This window comes from Sorex fumeus, unplaced genomic scaffold, assembly GCF_029834395.1.
Source record: "Sorex fumeus unplaced genomic scaffold, SorFum_2.1 ptg000012l, whole genome shotgun sequence".
In the NCBI taxonomy this organism is placed as follows: domain Eukaryota; kingdom Metazoa; phylum Chordata; class Mammalia; order Eulipotyphla; family Soricidae; genus Sorex; species Sorex fumeus.
The window spans coordinates 2431461-2451112 of NW_026606069.1; the positions used below are offsets into that span (position 1 = coordinate 2431461).

The 19652-nt window shown below is 46.0% G+C and overlaps 2 protein-coding genes across 2 annotated transcripts; one reads left to right on the forward strand and one right to left on the reverse strand.

Moving 5' to 3' along the window:
* Positions 1-1962: 1962 nt before the first annotated feature.
* LOC130020491 (tripartite motif-containing protein 75-like) lies at positions 1963-3384 on the reverse strand. The gene has a single exon (XM_056111090.1). The coding sequence runs from the start codon at positions 3382-3384 to the stop codon at positions 1963-1965; it is 1422 nt and encodes a 473-aa protein (XP_055967065.1).
* A 7501-nt stretch (positions 3385-10885) lies between these two features.
* LOC130020492 (tripartite motif-containing protein 60-like) lies at positions 10886-19422 on the forward strand. Its single transcript, XM_056111091.1, has 3 exons — positions 10886-11106; positions 17825-17922; positions 18032-19422. The coding sequence occupies exons 1-3, from the start codon at positions 10886-10888 to the stop codon at positions 19420-19422; spliced, it is 1710 nt and encodes a 569-aa protein (XP_055967066.1).
* The last annotated feature ends 230 nt before the right edge of the window (positions 19423-19652 follow it).

Consider the following 19652-nt stretch of genomic DNA (forward strand, 5'->3'; position numbering starts at 1 on the left):
TAGGATCCTATCTGGTCCCATGTGCACAGTAAGGAGTAATTTCCAAGAATAGAGCCAAAAGTAAGCCCTGAGCATCACCTGCTGTGGCCACAAAAATAAATAAATAAATAAATAAATAAATCACTGTCACTGTCCTCCCGTTGTCCATCAATTTGCTCTAGCAGACACAGTAACGTCTCCGTTGTGACATTTGTTACTCTGTTTGGCATATCAAATACGTCACGGGTAGTTTGCCAAGCTTTTTGTGCAAGCGGGATACTCTCAGTAGCTTGCCAGGCTCTCTGAGAGGTGTGCAGGAATCATACCCAAATCGGCCACGTCAGCCGCATGCAAGGCAAATGCCCTACTCACTGTGCTATCGCTTCTGACCATTACATAACAGTAGGAAACAGAAATTTTAAAAAAAATGAGTATAAGACCGTTCTCTTATTATAAAAGGAAATATGCCTCAATCCATGCTCCAGGTGGATGCTAGTCTTCAAGACTGTGCTGTATGCTGTCAGAGGAATAGAACGAACCAGAGCCTCCAGTTCTTTCCTCAACTTTCTGTACATGAATCATTCAGTACCTAACATGACCCAAATTGAGTCACTCTTTCTGCTGGCAAAGGATTCACAAGTAAAACTTCCTTCTAGGAAGTTGGAGTGAAGGGTGATTATTTATAGGTGTGTTGTGGACATAATACAGGCAAATAGATACATGGGGGCAGCCATTAATGAGGTTTTCCTCTGAAAAGGAAGTCTACCTAATCACATTCCCTATTGCTGCTCCAAAGCAGGAATATTGAACACCTCTGAGGTGTAAAGACTCAGCACCTTAGAGTGGGAGGGAAAACAATGTGAGCATTTTGGAGCTGTAGTGAACTTGGCCAGGTCGACCAGCCTGCCCAGCTGGGCAATGGCACTGACACTCTTCTCCTGGCGGGGCTGCCCGCAGACAGGGCAATAGTATCTGTCCTGCATGTCCTTTCATGAGAGGCTTATGCAGGAGTCACAGAAGTTGTGCTCCAAGTCGATGGTGACCGAGTAGTCCAGGTAGATGGGACAGATGAGCTCTGCCTGCATTTTGGCCAATGTTGCCAACACATCCATTCTCAGCTGTGGGAAGGGCAGAACTGGAGTTTTATTTCACACAAGGCAGAGCTCCTTGGGCTCTCTCTTGCCAGGAGGAGAAAAAGGTATTTATATAACAAGGCTCAAATAAATTATTATTATTATTATTTTTCTTTTTGGTGTCACTCCCGGCAATGCACAGGGGTTACTTCTGGCTCTGCACTCAGGAATTACTCCTGGCAGTGCTCACAGGGCCATATGGGATGCAGGGAATCGAATTAGGGGCAGCTACGTGCAAGGCAAAAGCCCTACCCACTATGCAATTGCTCCAGCCCCAAGTAAAACATTTCTGAGTGGGGGAGCTGCAAAAGTGTGTGACATCTGATTCGTAATTTTGTTTGTAAGTGTAGCAATATATTAATAACAAATTCAGATCTTTGTTTTTATAATTATTTATTTATTTATTTATTTTATTATTTGGTCCTCATCAAACTGGGCAAAGTGGATAATCCTTGATCCATGCTCAGAGGAAACTGCTAAAGTGTTACAGAATTGAGGAAAACTGGTGAAATACACATATTCTCTAAGAATAAACAACCTGTGTTAAAAATAAGCCAAAAGTCCCAGGGACCTCCCACCTCCCAGGTCTAGTAAAACTGGATCGGAAAAGTTTGCAATGTCTTTGACAATAACATGTTGAGGAAAGGAAGTATAACTTATTAACCATTAAATTTTTATTTTATTAGAAATAGACATAAAGATATAAAATAGTTGGCATTAAAAATTACAAAGAGTTACAAAATGGGAACAGTTCTCCACATCAACCTTAACCACCGACACCTAATGCAAATTCGAAATTTACAAGAACACAAGCTGTCCACATGATGCAGGGGGGAAGCCCAGGATATGGTCACCCATCCTCAGCCCCGCCAGCGCCCACAGAGAGAGGGGCGGAGTCGGGCCCCACGCGGAAGTAGGGCTTGAGCTCTTGAGCAAAGGGCTCCGTGAAAGAGTGGAGGTGAGACCTGTCGGTGGCGTTATAGAAGCAAAGCTGGCCCAGCTCCCAGTCCAGGTAAATGCCGATGGCCGTGGGCTGGTCTCTGAGAGTCAGAGGCTCGGCACCCGCACTCACGGCCAGGTAGTCGCCGTCCTGCAGCTGCAGCGTCCAGCATCTCTTGGGAGCCGCCAGGGGCCGTGAGGTCTGCGCGGAAGGGACCACGCTGCACACGACGCCCACGGCCCACTCGGGCTTGGCGCCCACCTGCACCTCCCAGTAGTGGCGGCCAGAGGCGAAGCCCTCCCGGCCCAGGACCACCAGCTGGGTGGTGTCATCCCAGGGCCCGGGGTCCCCATCCCCTTTGGACCTTTTCCTCACGCAGGTCACCGACTGGAGGTCCTGGGACACGCGCAGGCTGGGGTGGGCCGTGTCGGGGTCCAGGCTGATGCGCTCTCGGAATCTCCGGATGATGCTGTTGAGCGCCGAGTGCAGAGGAGGGAGGCTGTAGACCACGGGCCTGAAGCGCAGGGGCTGCACGGCCGGGGGCTGCAGGACCGCCCAGCGCTGCTGCAAGCTCCTCACGCCCCTCAGCACCATCTCCTCCGACATCACGCTTCGCTCCGCCACCTCCCGTCTGAGGTCCTTCAGCTCTGAGATGTGGTCCGAGTAGGCCTCCAGGTTGGCCCTGAGCTGCTGCTGCAGGCGTTTGTCCTCTTCTGCCAGCCTGCGGAGTGCAGCCTCGTGCTCACGCTCCACAAACTGGGTGAGCTGCTCAAATTCCGAGGCCAGCTGATTCCTGTGCTTTCCCATGTCCTCTCTCAGCTGCAGGATGTTTCTGTCTTGGGCGACTTCTAGCTTCTGCAGCTCTACCAGCTGCTTCTTCAGGGACTTGATGCAGTCACCAAGCCTCTGTCTGTGATGAGCCGCTGCCTCGCCTATGGACCTGACCTGGTGGCCCTGGTGGGTAGGGCCCTGGGCGCACTGGGGACACACCAGCTCCTGGTCAACCTCGCAGAAGAGGCTCACTCCCTGCCTGTGCTCCTCACACCTGCCCTCCTCTGCCACCGCCATCTCGCTGCTCCTGGAGCTGTGCAGGAGCTTGGCCAGGTCGACCAGCCTGCCCAGCTGGGCGTTGGCACTAACGCGCATCTCCTGGCGGGACTGCCGGCACACGGGACAAGGGAATGTGTCCTGCAGGTCCTTCCATGACATGCGGATGCAGGAGTCGCAGAAGCTGTGGCCGCAGTCGATGGTGACCGGGTCATTGATATAGTCCAGGCAGATGCGACAGATAAGGTCTGGCTGCATTTTGGCCAGGGCTTCCCACACCTCCATCCTTGGGTGTGGGAAAGGGCAAGTCGGGGGTGATTTTCCTCAGAAAGTTGAAACCCTCAAGCTCTCTCCTGCCAGGAAAACAGTTACACACTCAGTCATTGTCCTGAACTCAATATGGGTTTCTAAGGGATGTGTCTCTCTGATGACCAGAACAGTTCTAGACTCAAGGGCTTCTCCAAGTTTACTCTCCTAAGACCAAAGGAACTGCTCGTGCAATAGGGTCCCTCGTGCATTAGGGTCCCCTGTTTCAAGTAATATTGCTCCACAGATGCCAAGTCTCCGTGAATGGGAAATTGACCCCATTCACATTAGAGGAAAGGGAACTTAATTCTGGGACTCAGATAGATACCAGATAGTCAAAAAGTTGCACTCTAGAACCTCACACAGTGAGCACAAAGGAAATTGTGGGAGCTAAGCTCTGGCCCAGCAAGAAACACAACCCCTCTTCCCTCTCCATCCCCACTTTGATCTCTCTGCCCCACCCCTGCTCTACATAAGGCAAAACCCCTGATTGATCACTACTCACCTTGGTCCTGATTCTGGTCCTGCACAGTGCTTGTTGCTGTTGGTGAGCTGCCCTCCTTGCAGGATGCAGAATTCAGCCTGGCAATGCTTACCCTGAACTCAGCACAGCATTTATATACATCCTAGGGTAGGGCTCAGGAGAACCACCCTGAGATAGGGTGGGGCTGGATTAAAGGATTTTCATAGAGGGGAGTGATTCCCCAGAGCTCTATTTTGTCACAAGGAATGCCATGTTCAGGGAACTAGCTTTCAGGGGAAGCAAGCCCTTCTTCAATTGTCTTCATGTTCCACATCCCATTCTTGTTGAGGAAAAGTAAAAATGATAAATAAACTAGAAACTGAGCGCTGTTGGCATCAAAGATATAGAGGAGGCTGTAAGGTGTTTGCCAGGTGTGATCCTTGAGCCCAGAGGCAGGCAAGTACCCCAAGCACTGTAGGGTTTTTGTTCCCACCATAAAACAAATAAACAAAGAGAATACTGAAGTGCCAGACAACCACGAAGGATTGCTTGTTTTGCTTAGTTTGGGATCAGAAGGAGCTGGGATCAGGACTTACTCTGGGCTCTGTGCTCAGGGTTTTCTCCTGGCAGGGTTTAGTGTACCTACCATTTGTTTTCCAGCAGACTAAACTGAATCAGCTGTGTGGAAGACAAGAACGTTGTTCTCTATTATATTGCTGAACTCAGAATTTTTTTTAAAGTTTTTTATTAGTGAAACACCATGAGGTACAGTTATAGACTTACAAATTTTTGTGCTTGGGTTTCAGTTAGTGCTGGAGCGATAGCATAGCAGTAGGGCATTTGCCTTGCAAGCAGCCAACATGGCTGACCTGAGTTCGATAGCTCTGGCCCTCTCGGAGATCCTGGCAAGCTACTGAGAGTATCTTGCCTGCACGGCAAAGCCTGGCAAGCTAACCGTAACGTATTCAATATGCCGAACACAGTAACAAGAAGTCTCACGATGGAGACGTTACTGGGCCTGCTCGAGCAAATCCATGAACAACGGGAGGACCGTGACCGTGGGTTTCAGTTATACAATGATCAAGTACCCATTCCTCCACTAGCGCCCATCCATCACCACCACGGGTCCCAGCATCCCTCCCACACCCCATCCCCCCTATCCCACCCTGCCTCTGTGGCAGGCATTCCCCCTTGTTCTCTCTCTCTTCTTCTGGGTCCTGTGTTTTACAAGAGAGGCATTGAGTGGCAATCATGTTTGGTCTATAGTCTACTTTCAGCATGCTTCTCCCACCCTGGGAGGATCCTCACAACACCCTTTATTTGGTGCTCTCTTCTCTATCTGAACTTCCTTTTTCCCTAGCACGTGTGGCTAGCCTCCAAGTCATGGAGCAAAATTCCTGGTACTAATCTCAGACACTCCTGGGTGTTAGTCTCCCATTTTGTTGCTTTATGTTCCCCAGATGAATGCATTTTTTTATTTAATTTTAAGATCAGTGTGTTTTAAGTTACCCTGAGAGACTTTTGTGTTGTTTCTTTTTATACCACTTTTAGCAGTGCTCAGTGCTTATTCTTCAGTTATCACTCCTTATGGTCTTGGGGAACTCTTTGAGGTCCCAAGATTCAATCTGGGTAGGTCACATGCATGACAATTATTATCAGTCCTTCCTAGTGATTTTTAATTTTTTCCCAATAAATCACCAATATTTTACAGTGATAAAGCTTTTCTTTTCTTCTTGATCAATAATATTTTAAGACTTATTTTATGTTAAAGGAGCGATAGCACAGCGGGTAGGGCGTTCGCCTTACAAGCGGCCAACATGGCCGACCTGAGTTCGATTCCTCCGCCCCTCTCGGAGAGCCCGGCAAGCTACCGAGAGTATTCGATATGCCAGACACAGTAACAACAAAGTCTCCAATGGAGACGTTACTGGGCCCGCTCGAGCAAATCGACGATCAACGGGAGGGCCTTTACCTTTACCTTTACCTTTACCTTTTATGTTAAAGAATTGTCACTCATGAAGAACTTTGAAAATCACAGTGTTTATATAAAGTATGAAAGGAAATTTGGAAAAGCTAAGGAAATAAAGTTAAACAAATAGATTCTTGAAAGAGGGAAAAAAACTCTGAGTTGTCTCATACCTGAGGAACGTTGTTGAATAACTGCTAATAAACAATGCAAACGTTTTCATCAATTTCCTTGGTAATCTACAATTCTAATGAGCATTCACAATTAATAAAAATAAAAATAATATCGCGTGCTAGTGTAGCCCAATGGCATCTGCTCGCTCCAGGAACATGAAGAGCCTCAAACAGATCTGACCATCTCATAGGTGGGCGGCCACTCCATCTTTTGACGTCCCATGGAATCCATTTGGTAACAGCTCTATTCCAGCGGTCCCATGCATGGTCCATTATCCCTAGCCTTTTGAGGATAATCTCTGGGCTCAGATATCAGGTTCAGCTTTTTTAGATAATTATTTAGGATTTTTTTTTCTTTTTGGGTCACACCCGGTGATGCTCAGTGGTTACTCCATATGGGATGCTGGGAATCAAACCAGGGTCGGGCGCGTGCAAGGCAAATGCCCTACCCGCTGTGCTATTGCTAGAACCCCTCAGAGAATTACTTAGACTTGCAGCATTCTATGAGCACACAGAGCTTTTTGGTTATCACCAAAATGGTGATTATTTGGTTTCTCTTCAGACGCTTCTGACATTTTGACATTTCTATTAAAAGGCAGTTTACATAGAAAATGTTCAGGAAACAAAACAAAGTTCTTTTGAAATTCAAAAAAAAAAACAAAACTACAAGTTATTTTCTAACATTGCATTTTTCAGGTTTCACAAATATGCTCGTAGTATCTACATTTTTCCTACTAGTTTCCTTTCTTAGAAATTCTTAAGTTTAGTATGTTACAAGTTCCATGCTTTTCTCACATTGAAAAGAAAGTTCTTCTTTTTTCTTTTTTTTTTCCTTTTTATTACAAAATGGGGCTGGAGAGATAGTATAGCGGGTAGGGTGTTTGCCTTGCATGAGACCGACCGGCCGACCAGAGTTCGATTCCTCTGCCCCTCTCAGAGATCCTGGCAAGCTACAGAGAGTATCTCGCTCATATGGCAAAGCCTGTCAAGCTCCCTGTGACGTAGTCAATATGCCAAAAACAGTAATAACAAATCTCATAATGGAGACGTTACTGGGCCCGCTGGAGCAAATCAATAAACAACGGGAGAACAGTGACAGTGACAGTGATACATATATAATTATTATATAATAACAATTTTTAAGTGCACCATGCTTTTTGGTATAAAAACATTCCAAAAATAAAAGGTTTTAGAAAATATGTCAAGTAATTTTGTGAGCCCATAATCAAGAATAATCAACCTCTTACCAAAATGTGTTTCTTTTTATGGAGTCAGAGAGAGAGAGAGTACAGTGGGTAGGGCGTTCACCTGCATGAAGCTCACCAGCTTTGGTCCCTAGTACCAATTATTCCTATTCCACATATCCCTAGACCCCATCAAATATGAACCTGAGCACAGTGCCAGAGTTAAGTCTGGAGCACTGCTAATTTGGGGTGAAAGCAATCAAACAAAAAATATACTAAGAAATGAAATAAAATTGATTATTTTTTTATTTGTTTTCTTTTTGGTCCATACCTGGTGAAGCTCGAGTGGGCCCAGTAACATCTCCATTGTGAGACTTGTTGTTACTGTTTTTGGCATATAGAATATTTCCATGTGGCAATAGAAGCATGCTGAAAGTAGACTATAGTCCGAACATGATTACCACTCAATGCCATCTTTGCAAACCACAACACCCAAAAGGAGAGAGAAAACAAAAGGGAATGCCCTGCCACAGAAGCAGGATGGGATGGGAGGAATGGGGGGTGGGAGGGATACTGGGACCAGTGGTGGTGGAAAATGGGCACTGGTGGAGGGATGGTAGTTGATCATTGTATAACTGAAACCCAAGCACAAAAATTTGTAAGTCTACAACTGTACCTCATGGTGTTTCACTAAGGTAAAAGGTAAAGGTAAAGGCCCTCTCGTTGTTCGTTGATTTGCTTGAGCGGGCCCAGTAATGTCTCCATTGGAGACTTTGTTGTTACTGTGTCTGGCATATCAAGTACATCACGGGGAGCTTGTCAGGCTCTGCCTTGCGTGCGAGATACTCTCGGTAGCTTGCCAGGCTCTCCGAGAGGGGCAAAGGAATCGAACTCGGGTCGGCCATGTTGGCTGCGTGCAAGGCAAATGCCCTACCGCTGTGCTATCACTCCAGCGATAGTGTTTCACTAAATAAAATAAAATAAAATAAAATAAAATAAAATAATAGAATATTGCCCATGTGGGCATATTTGGCATATTGAATACGTCACGGTGAGCTTGCCAGTCTTTGACATGCGGACGAGATACTCTTGGTAGCTTGTTGGGCTCTCTGAGAGGGGTAGAGGAATCAACCCAGATCGCCCCGGTCGGCTATGTGCAAAGCAAACGTCCTACCAGCTGGAGCAATAGCACAGCGGGTAAGGCGTTTGCCTTGCACACAGCTGTCCTGGGTTTGATTCCTCTGCCCCTCTCGAGAGCCCAGCAAGCTACCGAGAGTATCTCGTCTGCACGGCAAAGCCTGGGAAGCTCCCCGTGATGTATCCAATATGCCAAAAACAGTAACAGCAAGTCTCACAATTTGTTGTGAGATGCTACTGGTGCCCACTCAAGCAAAACGATGAACAACAGGATGACAGTGCTACAGTGCTATCTGGCGAGTCTCAATATTATTCCAGGCTTTGCATTTAGGAATCACTCGTGACAGTGCTCAGGGACTATTTGGGATGCTATGGATCAAACCTGGGTTGGCTGCATGCAATGTTAGCACCCTCACAGCTGTGGACATGGGCAGGGACATGGCCAAAGCAGGAGCAGTTTCATGCTACTGAACGCAGGGTTTGCTCTTGGTGGACTGGGTGAAGTTTCATTTCATCATCATTTCATCATCCTGTTAATCGTCGATTGCCTCGAGCAGGCCCCAGTAACGTCTCTTTCATCCTAGCCCTGAGATTATATTCACGGCTCTTTAGGAGAATGAGACCCATCATTGTTACTGGTATTTGGCATATTTGGTAGGCCACGGGGAGTTTGCCAGACTCTGCCCTGTGGGCAGGCTACATTCGATAGCCTGCAAGTTTGTCCAAAGTAGGAATGAGATAATAAGATGTCTTCGGCTGCCGTAGCCCTGGTCGGGGCGGGGAGGAAAGCTCAACCCGCTCCCCTCCAAGGGACTCCGGGAAGGAACACCCAGGCGCGGGGGCAGAGACTGCACTTTTCTCGTCCGGGATCTGGATTTTATAGTCTCTGAGTCTTGGCCGCTGATGGGATTACACGGCGCCAGGGGGCCAGGTGGTGGGTGTGACCCCCGCCTACTGGAATTTGGAGGATCTGGGTGGAAGATGCTCGACTCCAAATCGAGTAGGCTTGGAGGTCTCGGCCCGGGAACCCGCGTGGCTTTGTCCCTCTGCCAGTACCTTCAGGTGTGCGGAGAGTGGTCTCAGCATGGGGTGGCTGGTCCTGGAGGTCTTCGGCTGCCGTAGCCCTGGTCGGGGCGGGGAGGAAAGCTCAACCCGCTCCCCTCCAAGGGACTCCGGGAAGGAACACCCAGGCGCGGGGGCAGAGACTGCACTTTTCTCGTCCGGGATCTGGATTTTATAGTCTCTGAGTCTTGGCCGCTGATGGGATTACACGGCGCCAGGGGGCCAGGTGGTGGGTGTGACCCCCGCCTACTGGAATTTGGAGGATCTGGGTGGAAGATGCTCGACTCCAAATCGAGTAGTTTAGGAATGAGAAAATTCAAAGACAATATTAAGACTTTCACATAGGCAAAGAGGTAAATAAATGGTGGCACAATCACAGAGTGGTGAGGACTAATCAACGTCATTTTAAAAAAACAGTTATCTTCATTTATTGGGCTGGAGCCATGGAACAGCGGGTAGGGCATTTGCCTTGCATGTGGCCAACCCAGCTGACCTGGGTTCTCTGCCAATCCTTCCGAGATCCTGGCAGCTACTGAGAGTATCTCGCCCTCAAGGCAAAGCCTGGCAAGCTCCCCATGACGTATCCTATATGCCAAACACAGTAAAAACAAGTCTCACAATGGACACGTTACTGGGCCCGCTCAAGCAAATCGATGAAAGGGAGGACTGTGACTGTGGCTTCCAATTATGGCAGCACAATCTACCAAGGCGTTTGTAGTAGAAATTGTGGCTATGTTATTCTGACACCAGCCCCACCACCAATTTTATTGGCTGCACCCAGAGGTAATGTATGCATATTTGAGAAAAAATATTTTCGAAGCCTTATTGCAGCACTGCAGACTCTTAAAAGGGAAAATTGTGGGCCTAGTGACCCTACCAACCAATCAAATTGATGAAATCCCTCCATCATTTCAACCCCTTCCTACAGTCCATTAGTCATTCCTGGATGAGTCTCTCCAGCTCCACCACTGATGTATATAAACACACCGCTGGGTGAAGAGCGAACAGTGCCCAATGCAAGGCTAAAGTCTGCATCCTGCAAGGAGAGTAGCTCTCCCGTAGCCTCAGGCACTGTGCTAGGCCGGTCAGGACCAAGGTGAGTAGGGATCAATTAGGTGTTATGGGGGACCGGAGTGGGGTATTGAGATTAACCAGATAATATTTTATACTAAAACTCAGAGTTGAGTGACCACTCCAGTGATGTGAATGGGGAGGTCATTTGCTCATCGCAGAGAGCTGTGAGGTGAAACAGTATCAGGTGAAACAGGGGACCCTAATGTATGAAGGCCCAGAAGTTGATTTGCTTATTGGTAAATACCATTTGGAGGGCGTTGAGTCCAGACGTACACTAGATTCTCAGAGACCATCCCTGAGTAAACGAAATTGAATTCAGAACAGAGGTCTGAATAGGTGATTTTTTTTCTGGCTGGAGGAAATGTGGAGCTCTGCCTTGTGAGGCAAAAACACCCTAGTTCTGCCCATCCCACACCTGAGGATGGAGGAGGTGTCGGCAGCCCTGGCCAAAATGCAGCCAGAGCTCATCTGTCACATCTGCCTGGACTACCTCAATGACCCCATCACCATCTACTGCAGACACAACTTCTGTGACTCCTGCATCCGCATGTCATGGAAGGACTTGCAGGATACATTCCCTTGTCCTGTGTCTCAGCAATCCTGCCAGGAGTTGCGCGTCAGTGCCAACGCCCAGCTGGGCAGGCTGGTGGACCTGGCCAAGCTCCCATACAGCTCAAGGAGCAGAGAGATGGCACGTGCAGAGGAGGGCAGGGGTGGGGAGCACAGGCAGGGGATGATCCTCTTATGAGAGGAGGACCAGGAGCTGGTGTGTCCCCTGTGAGCCCAGGGCCCTGCCCACCAGGGCCACCACGTCAGGTCCGTGGCTGAGGCAGTGGCTCACAGACAGAGGGTCGGCGACTGCATCAAATCCCTGAAGAAACAGCTGGCAGAGGTGCAGAAGTGAGAAGTCACCCATGACCGAAACGTCCTGCAGCTGAGAGCAGATGTGGGAAAGCACAGGACTCGGCTGGCCTTGAAACTTGCGCAGCTCACCCAGTTTGTGGAGCGTGAGCAAGATGCTGCTCTCTGCAGGCTGGCAGAAGGAGACAAGTGCCTGCACACGAGAGAATGCCACACACAGCACCAGGAAAGCGGCATGCTCAGAAAAGCTTGGCAGGTTCCAGAAGGGAAGTTTTCACTTAAAGCAGCATTCTAGACTGAAAGAATTTCTACTTCATCAGTGAAGTCCATTTGCAGAGAGCCAGTGTGATAATGGAGACAGGGCGATTTTTCCAAATGCTTGTTGCATCCAACAGTGACAACAATAAAGCCAGAATACATATTAAAAAAATGAGTAATGTGGTCTGGAATCAGAAAACAACTTAGTGTCTAGAGAAATTGCCTGAAATGCTGGAGTGCCTGCCTAGCAGGGGAACATAGGGATTAATTACTCAGCAACACTTAAAGCTTTGAGCACCCTTAGCAGCAATCCTGAGCAACACATCGGGAGCCAGGAACAAGCACTGAGCACTGGCACTGGGTCTGGTGTGGTCCCAAAATTAACAACAACAACAACAAAAAGAAGAAGAAGATAATTATATAGTAAAAATATCCCTAGTAACACAGGTATAGGAATTACCAAAAAGTTTAGAAAAGAACAGTCTAGAACTAGACTACTGGGATGGAAAATCAATTTTGGAGGACTGCTGTCTTGCAAGTTTTCATCCTGTGAACTAAGAATTCCAAGCTTGGCTCTGGTCACCCCGGTGTTTTGCAGTGATGGCAGTTACAGGAAAGGCACTTCCTGAGCACATGGTTTTCTCAGGCAGTTCCTTGTGGCCCAGATCTCTCCCTGGACCCCACACACCCCAGGACCCCTACTTACTGCTGCCAGTCTATAGAGGACTTGCCCCCAAACCCTTAGGGCCACTCATTTCTACTCCCACTGCAATTCTAATTCTAATCTGACTCGACCTGTGGGGAAATACATTTTTCCAAAAAGTTCCTTAATGTGGTTAAATAATACTCATTATTATTTTTATCATCATCATCATCATTTGCATCATATTTGTATTATTTTGAATTGAGGACTGCAGGTGAGAGAGTAGGATAGAGAAGTCCACTTCTCCTGCCACTTTCGCCTTCACCAACCGAGCAGGCCCCAGCTCAGTTTGCTGTCAAATGTCCCCAACAGTCACTTTTCCTGAGCTGTTTCCACGTGCTAGAGCTTAGCCGTGGGGTTTTGAAGTTGCTTTTGCTTTAATTGTATTAGAGTTCAAGATCCCAAGCTTGGATAACCTTAAGCAGTATGTATTCTGGCAGGTTTTTAAAAAGAGCAGTTATGTCGGAGCTCAAAGGGGAAACTGAGGCAAGGGAAATAGCAAAGGGTGCTCTAAGCTACTGGTGTGAAATGTTTCACTGTGATGTAGCTTCACATTGAGTCAACAATTGTTATTAACCTGTAGTTAAGGAGTAAGCAGATTCATAAACTTTCGAACCCTGTCACTCCTTAGTGAGTGTGTCTGTATATACATATATATGTATATATATATATATGTATATATATATATATATATAGTCACGGTCACGGTCATGGTCCTCCCGTTGTTGTTCATCGATTTGCTCGAGCGGGCCCAGTAACGTCTCCATTGTGACACTTGTTACTGTGTTTGGCATATTGAATATGTCACGGGGAGCTTGCCAGGCTTTGCTGTGCACGCAAGATACTCTTGGTAGCTTGCAGTGCTCTCTGAGAGGGGCAGAGGAATCGAACTCAGGTCGGCCATGTTGGCTGCATGCAAGGCAAGTGCCCTACCTGCTCTGCTATCGCTCCAGCTCTATATAATAGAGTAAATAATATAGTTATAATATATATAGAGAGAGAGTTTGGAGGAGATGAAAATCTCTCTCTATATAGATAAATACGTATCTATCTATCTATACACACACTCAACAATACACACACATATGTAACGGTGTATGTATATGTGTGTGTGTGTCAGATGAAGATGGTTTCTAGTGAAGAGTTATTTATTACCTATTAGATGAACCCTATATATTTTATATATTTTATATATTTTATAATATATAAAATATATATATTTTATATATAATATATATATATATAATGGATCTAGGCGGCAGGAAACTGACAAAAAGTGGACTTGGGTTGAAGTTTGGAATCCAATCAACGCTTCAGTGGTGAAAGAAGGAACATGTCTTTCCAGTGTCTTTGTAAACTAAGAGAACTTGGTGGCACTGAAAGGATAAAGTGAGGATAAAAGGTGCAAGGTTTTCTCTAAATCTCCCGTTAGCTCTAGGCCAGTCCACCGGTTGTTTCTTGGAGGTGGGATCATCACCCTTTCCTGAGATTGGTTGCTATAGTTGGAAGACCCACCCAGTGGAGACCCACCTAGTGGAGACCCACCCAGTGGCCTTTAAATGAGCTGGTCAGCTCAGAGACCGCACACTGCTGCCAGGCTGCCCTCACAGAGCATTCAGGAAATCCACTGCAGACTGACCCCAGAGGAACTCAAGACCTTTACAACTGGCCAACCAGGTAAGCATGGGATTGAGACGATGTGGGGAGGCAGAACTTTGAAGGGACACGTACTCTGGAGATTTCTGGCCCTGCAGAGACAGAGATCTGCACCTATAAAGGAAACACATCCTCTGTTCAGTTTCCTGGAAAAGATTTTCCATTCATTACAAATTCCAGTTCCTCTACCTTTCTCATCTTCATCACATATATTCTTGCTAAATTCAGATAGCAATTTGCACCGTGACATAGATCAGACACAGTGGAGAAATGTGATGGATGTGCTCACTGTGGGACTTGGGGTGCAGAGGGGACGCAATGACTGACACCTGATATGTGATGAACCATCTGAAGAAGCTGGTGTTAATCACCATTCTAATCCCAAAGAAACTCTGTGTAAAGAATATCGGACTGGAGGTGACTTTGGGATAGAACTGGACAGTTGTGGGTACTTTGTCAGTGAGAACATTCACTTTGTATACCAATTCCATAGCTTTCCACCACTGTAATATTACATTAAGTAAGTAAAGTAAAGTCCCTCCTGTTGATCATCGATTTGCTCGAGCGGGCCCAATAACGTCTCCATTGGAGACTTTTGTTGTTACCGTGTTTGGCATATCGAATACGTCACGGGGAGCTTGCCAGGCTCTGCCGTGCGGGCGAGATACTCTCGGTAGCTTGCCGGGCTCTCCGAGAGGGGCGGAGGAATCGAACTCAGGTCGGCCATGTTGGTTGTGTGCAAGGCAAACGCCCTACCGCTGTGCTATCGCTCCAGTTAATATTACATTAACCTTATTATCTGAAGCATAACATTTTTTGTCTTTAGAGAGAGGGCCATAGAGGCATCACAATTGCCTCATATGCATCTACCTATGGTTTGATCCCAGGCTCCCCATAATGTCTCCGTGGCACACACCAAAGAGAGAGACAGAGACAGAGACAGAGACAGAGACAGAGGGGGAGAGAGAGAGAGAGAGAGAGAGAGAGAGAGAGAGAGAGAGAGAGAGAGAGAGAGAGAGGTTGGAGTACAGTTTTGAATTAAAGTAAAAAAGAAAAGCACTGACATGGAAATTGGCTTGTCAAGAGTGTGGTTAGAAAAACAGTAGTAGTTTTGGTTGGACATACGTAGCTTTTATATCAATTTTTATCCTGATATACCATCACCCGCATTGCATCCTCAGTTAAGTTATATGGACAATATTGAAGGGTTTGTTTAACTGTGGTTTGTCTGTTTCCTTGCTTTGTTTCTTTATACTCCACATATGAATGAAATAATGTTCTTTTTTTCTTTTTTTTTTTAATTGTTCTCTGGCATCGATCTGTACTAAAGGTTTTAAACTGATTTTTGAGCATCTATCTGTGTTCAGGGTTTACCCCTGCCTCTGCGTTCAGGGATTACTCTCAGCTGGGTTCCTGTGACCAATGGGCTTCTGAGGATAAAACCCGCATCAGACACATTCAAGGTTAGTTCCTTACTCACCTTACTCTCTCCCAGCCCAATTGTGATCTTTAAGAGAGCTCCCTCATATGTATTTTTTTGCCCTGCTTCTCTACTCTTAGGTTTGATTTATCTTTGACTCTTCTTTATGATGTGTTTTGAAGTTTTTCTCCTTGGACTTATTCTATTTGCAACTTTTAAAGCTTCCAGTGTGAACGTACAGTGGGAGTAGCATTTGCCTTACATTCAGCTGACCTGTATTCGAACCCCAATATCCTATTCCTAGGTCCCTGAGCCCTGGAGAAGTAGTTCCTGAGTGCAGAACCAGGAGTAATCCCTGAGCACCACTGGGTGTGGCCCCAAAGCAAAACAAACAAACAAACAAACAAACAAACAGCTTTCAGCATCTGAGTGTATGATTCAAGCCTTGCCTTGGAGATGTTCTTAGCTTCAATTCTCTCTCCAAAATGTAACACCCTATTCTCTTTTATTTGAGACCCTTATTATAGGGATATTTCTCTTCATGCCAAACCATCTCTGGTATTTTCTTCTTTTAACATGTTTGCGGTTTTTAAAATTTTTTTTTTTGATCTTGGAATTTATCTTGCTCAAACACTCAGATTTTTTCCCAGCTTCTGTCATTCTGATGTTTATTCACAATGGGTACTTCTCTCCTTCTTGATTATCAAGCTTTAGTCAATCAGGGAGTTATTCATTACTAAATAATTACTAGATTTTTCATGACTAAAATTCTGGTTCTGACCACATTGAGTATCTGTCCAGATTTCTGATAGTTCCACTAGGGACACAATGTGTGCATCTTAGTCATATATGAGAAGATGGGGGATGGTGAATTGACAACCCTCATTCTACTCTGTGTTTCTCTATTTTAACTAGGTGTACTCTCTCTCTCTCTCTCTTCCTCCCTCCCTCTCGTTACTTCTGAAATCACCTATCAGGCCTGGCAGTAAGCACTCACCCAGGCTTCTCCGCCCAACTCTATGGGTAGAACAGCCAAAAGTGAGAGGCAGGGCTAACCAAGGGAGTGATGTGGTGGCTTTGCTTTGTCACCTTATTGCTCATGAGGCCACTCTCAGTTCCTCCTGGGAGTCTCTCAACAGTGAGGTATGAGCAGCTTGGTTCCCAGTTTAAACTTTTTCATTAGAAACCATATTCAAATGATAAGAGGACAAAAAGGTGTATTCTAAACCTAATCAATCTAGCCATACAACATTGTGTCATTCTATCTCTTCTCTAATCTCACGAAGCAAATGCCACACTACAGGTGTGCTTTGGTGGAAATCCTCCACAATATTCACAGTCACTGTCACTGTCACTGTCACTGTCCTCCTGTTGTTCATCAATTTTCTCGTGTGGGCCTAGTAACATCTCCATCGTGAGACTTTGTTGTTACTGTGTTTGGCATATCGAAAATGTCACGGGTAGCTTGCGAGGCTTTGCCAAGCGGGCAAGAAACTCTTGGTAGTTTGCCGGGCTCTCCGAAAGGGGGCGGAGGAATTGAACTCGGGTCAGTCATATTGGCTGAGTGCAAGGCAAACGCCCTACCCACTATGCTATAACTCTGTTCTAATATTTAAATCATAATAGCATGATTTTATTATAAGTAAAATCAAATAATATGCTACGTTGCATTTGGTTATCATTTTATATGCTCTCTCTATATACATATATAGGCTGGAATTATAGCACAGTGGTAGCATTTTACTTGCAAGCTGCTGCCTGGCTGAGCCGGGTTTGATTCGTCGCCCTTCTCAGAGAGCCTGGCTAGTTACCGAGTCTTTTGCCCACACGGCAAAGCCTGGCAAGCTACCCGTGATGTATTTCATATGCCAAACACAGTAACAACAAGTCTCACAATAGAGATGGTACTGGGACCGCTGGAGCAAATCAATGAACAATGGGAGGAAGTGACATATATATTTATATATATATATATATATATATATATATATATATATCACTGTCACTGTCCTCCCGATGTTCATCGATTTGCTCAAGTGGGGCCAGTAACATCTCCATTACGAGACTTGTTACTGTGTTTGCATATCGAATACGTCACGGGTAGCTTGCCAGGCTCTCCGAGAGGGGCGGATGAATCGAACTCGTGTCGGCCATGTTGACTGCTTGCAAGGCAAACGCCCTACCTGCTGTGCTATATATATTTGTTTCAGACAATTTATACTTTGCATTGACCTATCTCCATTTGTCTATATGTATTTTTTTTCTTTTGACAGTATATGGTAAAATTATCAAACTAAAGTTACTTGGATATCCTCGACGTGGCATAATTTCTTCACTTTCTTGATCTTGTGCCTGTTTTGTAAAAAAAAAAAAGGCCAAAATGCCAAGATAAATGAGTGAAGGGGACCCAGACCCCCAGACATTGTTGACGGTGATCATCTGGCCACACTTTCACTTGGCAGCTGTAAAGACCTCAGGATCTGCAAAGGAGAAATCAAAAACAAGTTTGTGGTAGTAAAACTTGCTGACAACCTGGAAAGAGGTCAGCTTTCCTCAAAGCGTGAGTGCTAAGAAGAACGTTGCTTCTGACCTCAGAGTGGGTAGAGAACCAGAACATTCTCAAAGGAACTTCTTCAGGTAGCCCTATTCCTGACCAATGGCATTTTCAGCTTCCCTGGCTGAGATCCCAGCAGAGGCCAGCTGCCCTCACTGTCTGGATTACCTGAGAGACCCAGTGACCCTTGAGTGTGGGCACAACTTCTGTGATTCCTGCATCCACCAGTGCTGGATTGACCTCCAGGACGTCTTCCCGTGTCCCGTCTGTCTCCACCACTGCCCTGACAGGAACTTCAAGAGGAACAACCAATTGCGTCACGTCACAGAAGTCCTTAAGCAGCTCCCCACTGGAAAGAGCAAAAGGAAATGGCAGGCAGAGGAACCCCTGTGTGAGAAGCACAATGAGGCCCTGGACCTGTTCTGTGAGGAGGACCAGCAGCTGTTGTGTCCTCAGTGTCGAATCTCCACTCACCACCAGGCTCACCACCTGATCCCCACTGACAGAGCTGCAGAGAGTCAAAGGAAGAAGCTCAAAGGATTCATAGAACTTCTGAAGACAAAGATGAGCGATGCTGAAAAGGAGTGTGAAAATCAAATTGCACAGAGTGTGGAAGGAAGGTGGAAAATAGCTTCTTGGAAAGAAGAACTACAAACTGAATTTGAGCAGTTCAAACTTTCCTTGAGTGAAGAGCAATTTTCAATTCATGTCAGCTTGCTCAATAGAGAGAGAGAGATGGAAGAACAGATAGCGCAGAATAAGAGCCAAAGTTTAAGCAGTATGAACACAGTAAAAATTCTCTTGGGTGACATAACAGAGAAGTGTTTGCAGGCTGACCAGGATTTTCTAGCAACTGCTGAGAACCTGCAGCATAGGTATAAAAACCCACTCTTCCCTACAGTCTCCTCATATGAATTCAAGAATGAGAGCTACACACTTCCTCCCAATTATGTTGGTCTGCACAAAATAATGAGCAAATTCCAGGAGAATTTGACACTGGATCCTGATACCGCCCATCCAAGTCTGACCATCTCCAAAGATAGAAGTAGTGTCCACATTGGATCAAGTCACCCTCACCTGCTGGACCACCGTCATGTTGACAACATTGTTCCTTTCCCAGCTCTGCAGTGTTGTGAGTCCTTTGATGGAGGCAGGCATTTTTGGCAGGTAGAAGTGAGAGGCATAGGCGAATGTTCCCTCGGAGTGTGTAAAGCATCCTTCCATGATCATACTTGGACACTTCCCTTCTCTCAAAGTGACTTATGGCAATCAGATATCACCTTGTCTTTCCCTGGTAATATGCACATTGAAAGGCCAGAACAATTTGTGAGAACGAGAATTGGTGTTTTTCTGGATTATGAAATGGGAGAACTTTCTATTTTTAATATGAATAACAGGTCATGTTTGCATAGGCTCACTGGTACACTCTCAGAAAAAGTGATACCCTATTTTGCTATTGGACCTTTATCGAAATCTCTTACAATGCATATCGTTAGAGACGAATGATGTGAACATACTGGAGGATAATGTGGTCTGTGGTATGTTTCTTCCCCCTGTTATTGAAGGTTCAATGTAAATAAAGCTTTTCACACAACTGCTAAAAGGCTTCTTTGATTTTTTTTCCCCATTTCATCTTTGCCTGGGAAAATTGACAGGAGACCCTTTCGTATCAAGTGAATCTCTGTAGACAAGCAAGTTTCTAGTAATGTTAGAATAATCACTGCATGCCAGCCACT

What these genes read in the sequence shown, in the direction of transcription:
- LOC130020491 (XM_056111090.1), bottom strand. Translation starts at nt 3,384, where the DNA reads ATGGAGGTGTGGGAAGCCCTGGCCAAAATGCAGCCAGACCTTATCTGT.
- LOC130020492 (XM_056111091.1), top strand. Translation starts at nt 10,886, where the DNA reads ATGGAGGAGGTGTCGGCAGCCCTGGCCAAAATGCAGCCAGAGCTCATC. An exon ending in GCCAACGCCCAGCTGGGCAG is followed by an intron (nt 11,107 to 17,824) that starts GCTGGTGGACCT and finishes TTCACTTGGCAG; the next exon opens with CTGTAAAGACCTCAGGATCT. An exon ending in AGGTCAGCTTTCCTCAAAGC is followed by an intron (nt 17,923 to 18,031) that starts GTGAGTGCTAAG and finishes TGGCATTTTCAG; the next exon opens with CTTCCCTGGCTGAGATCCCA.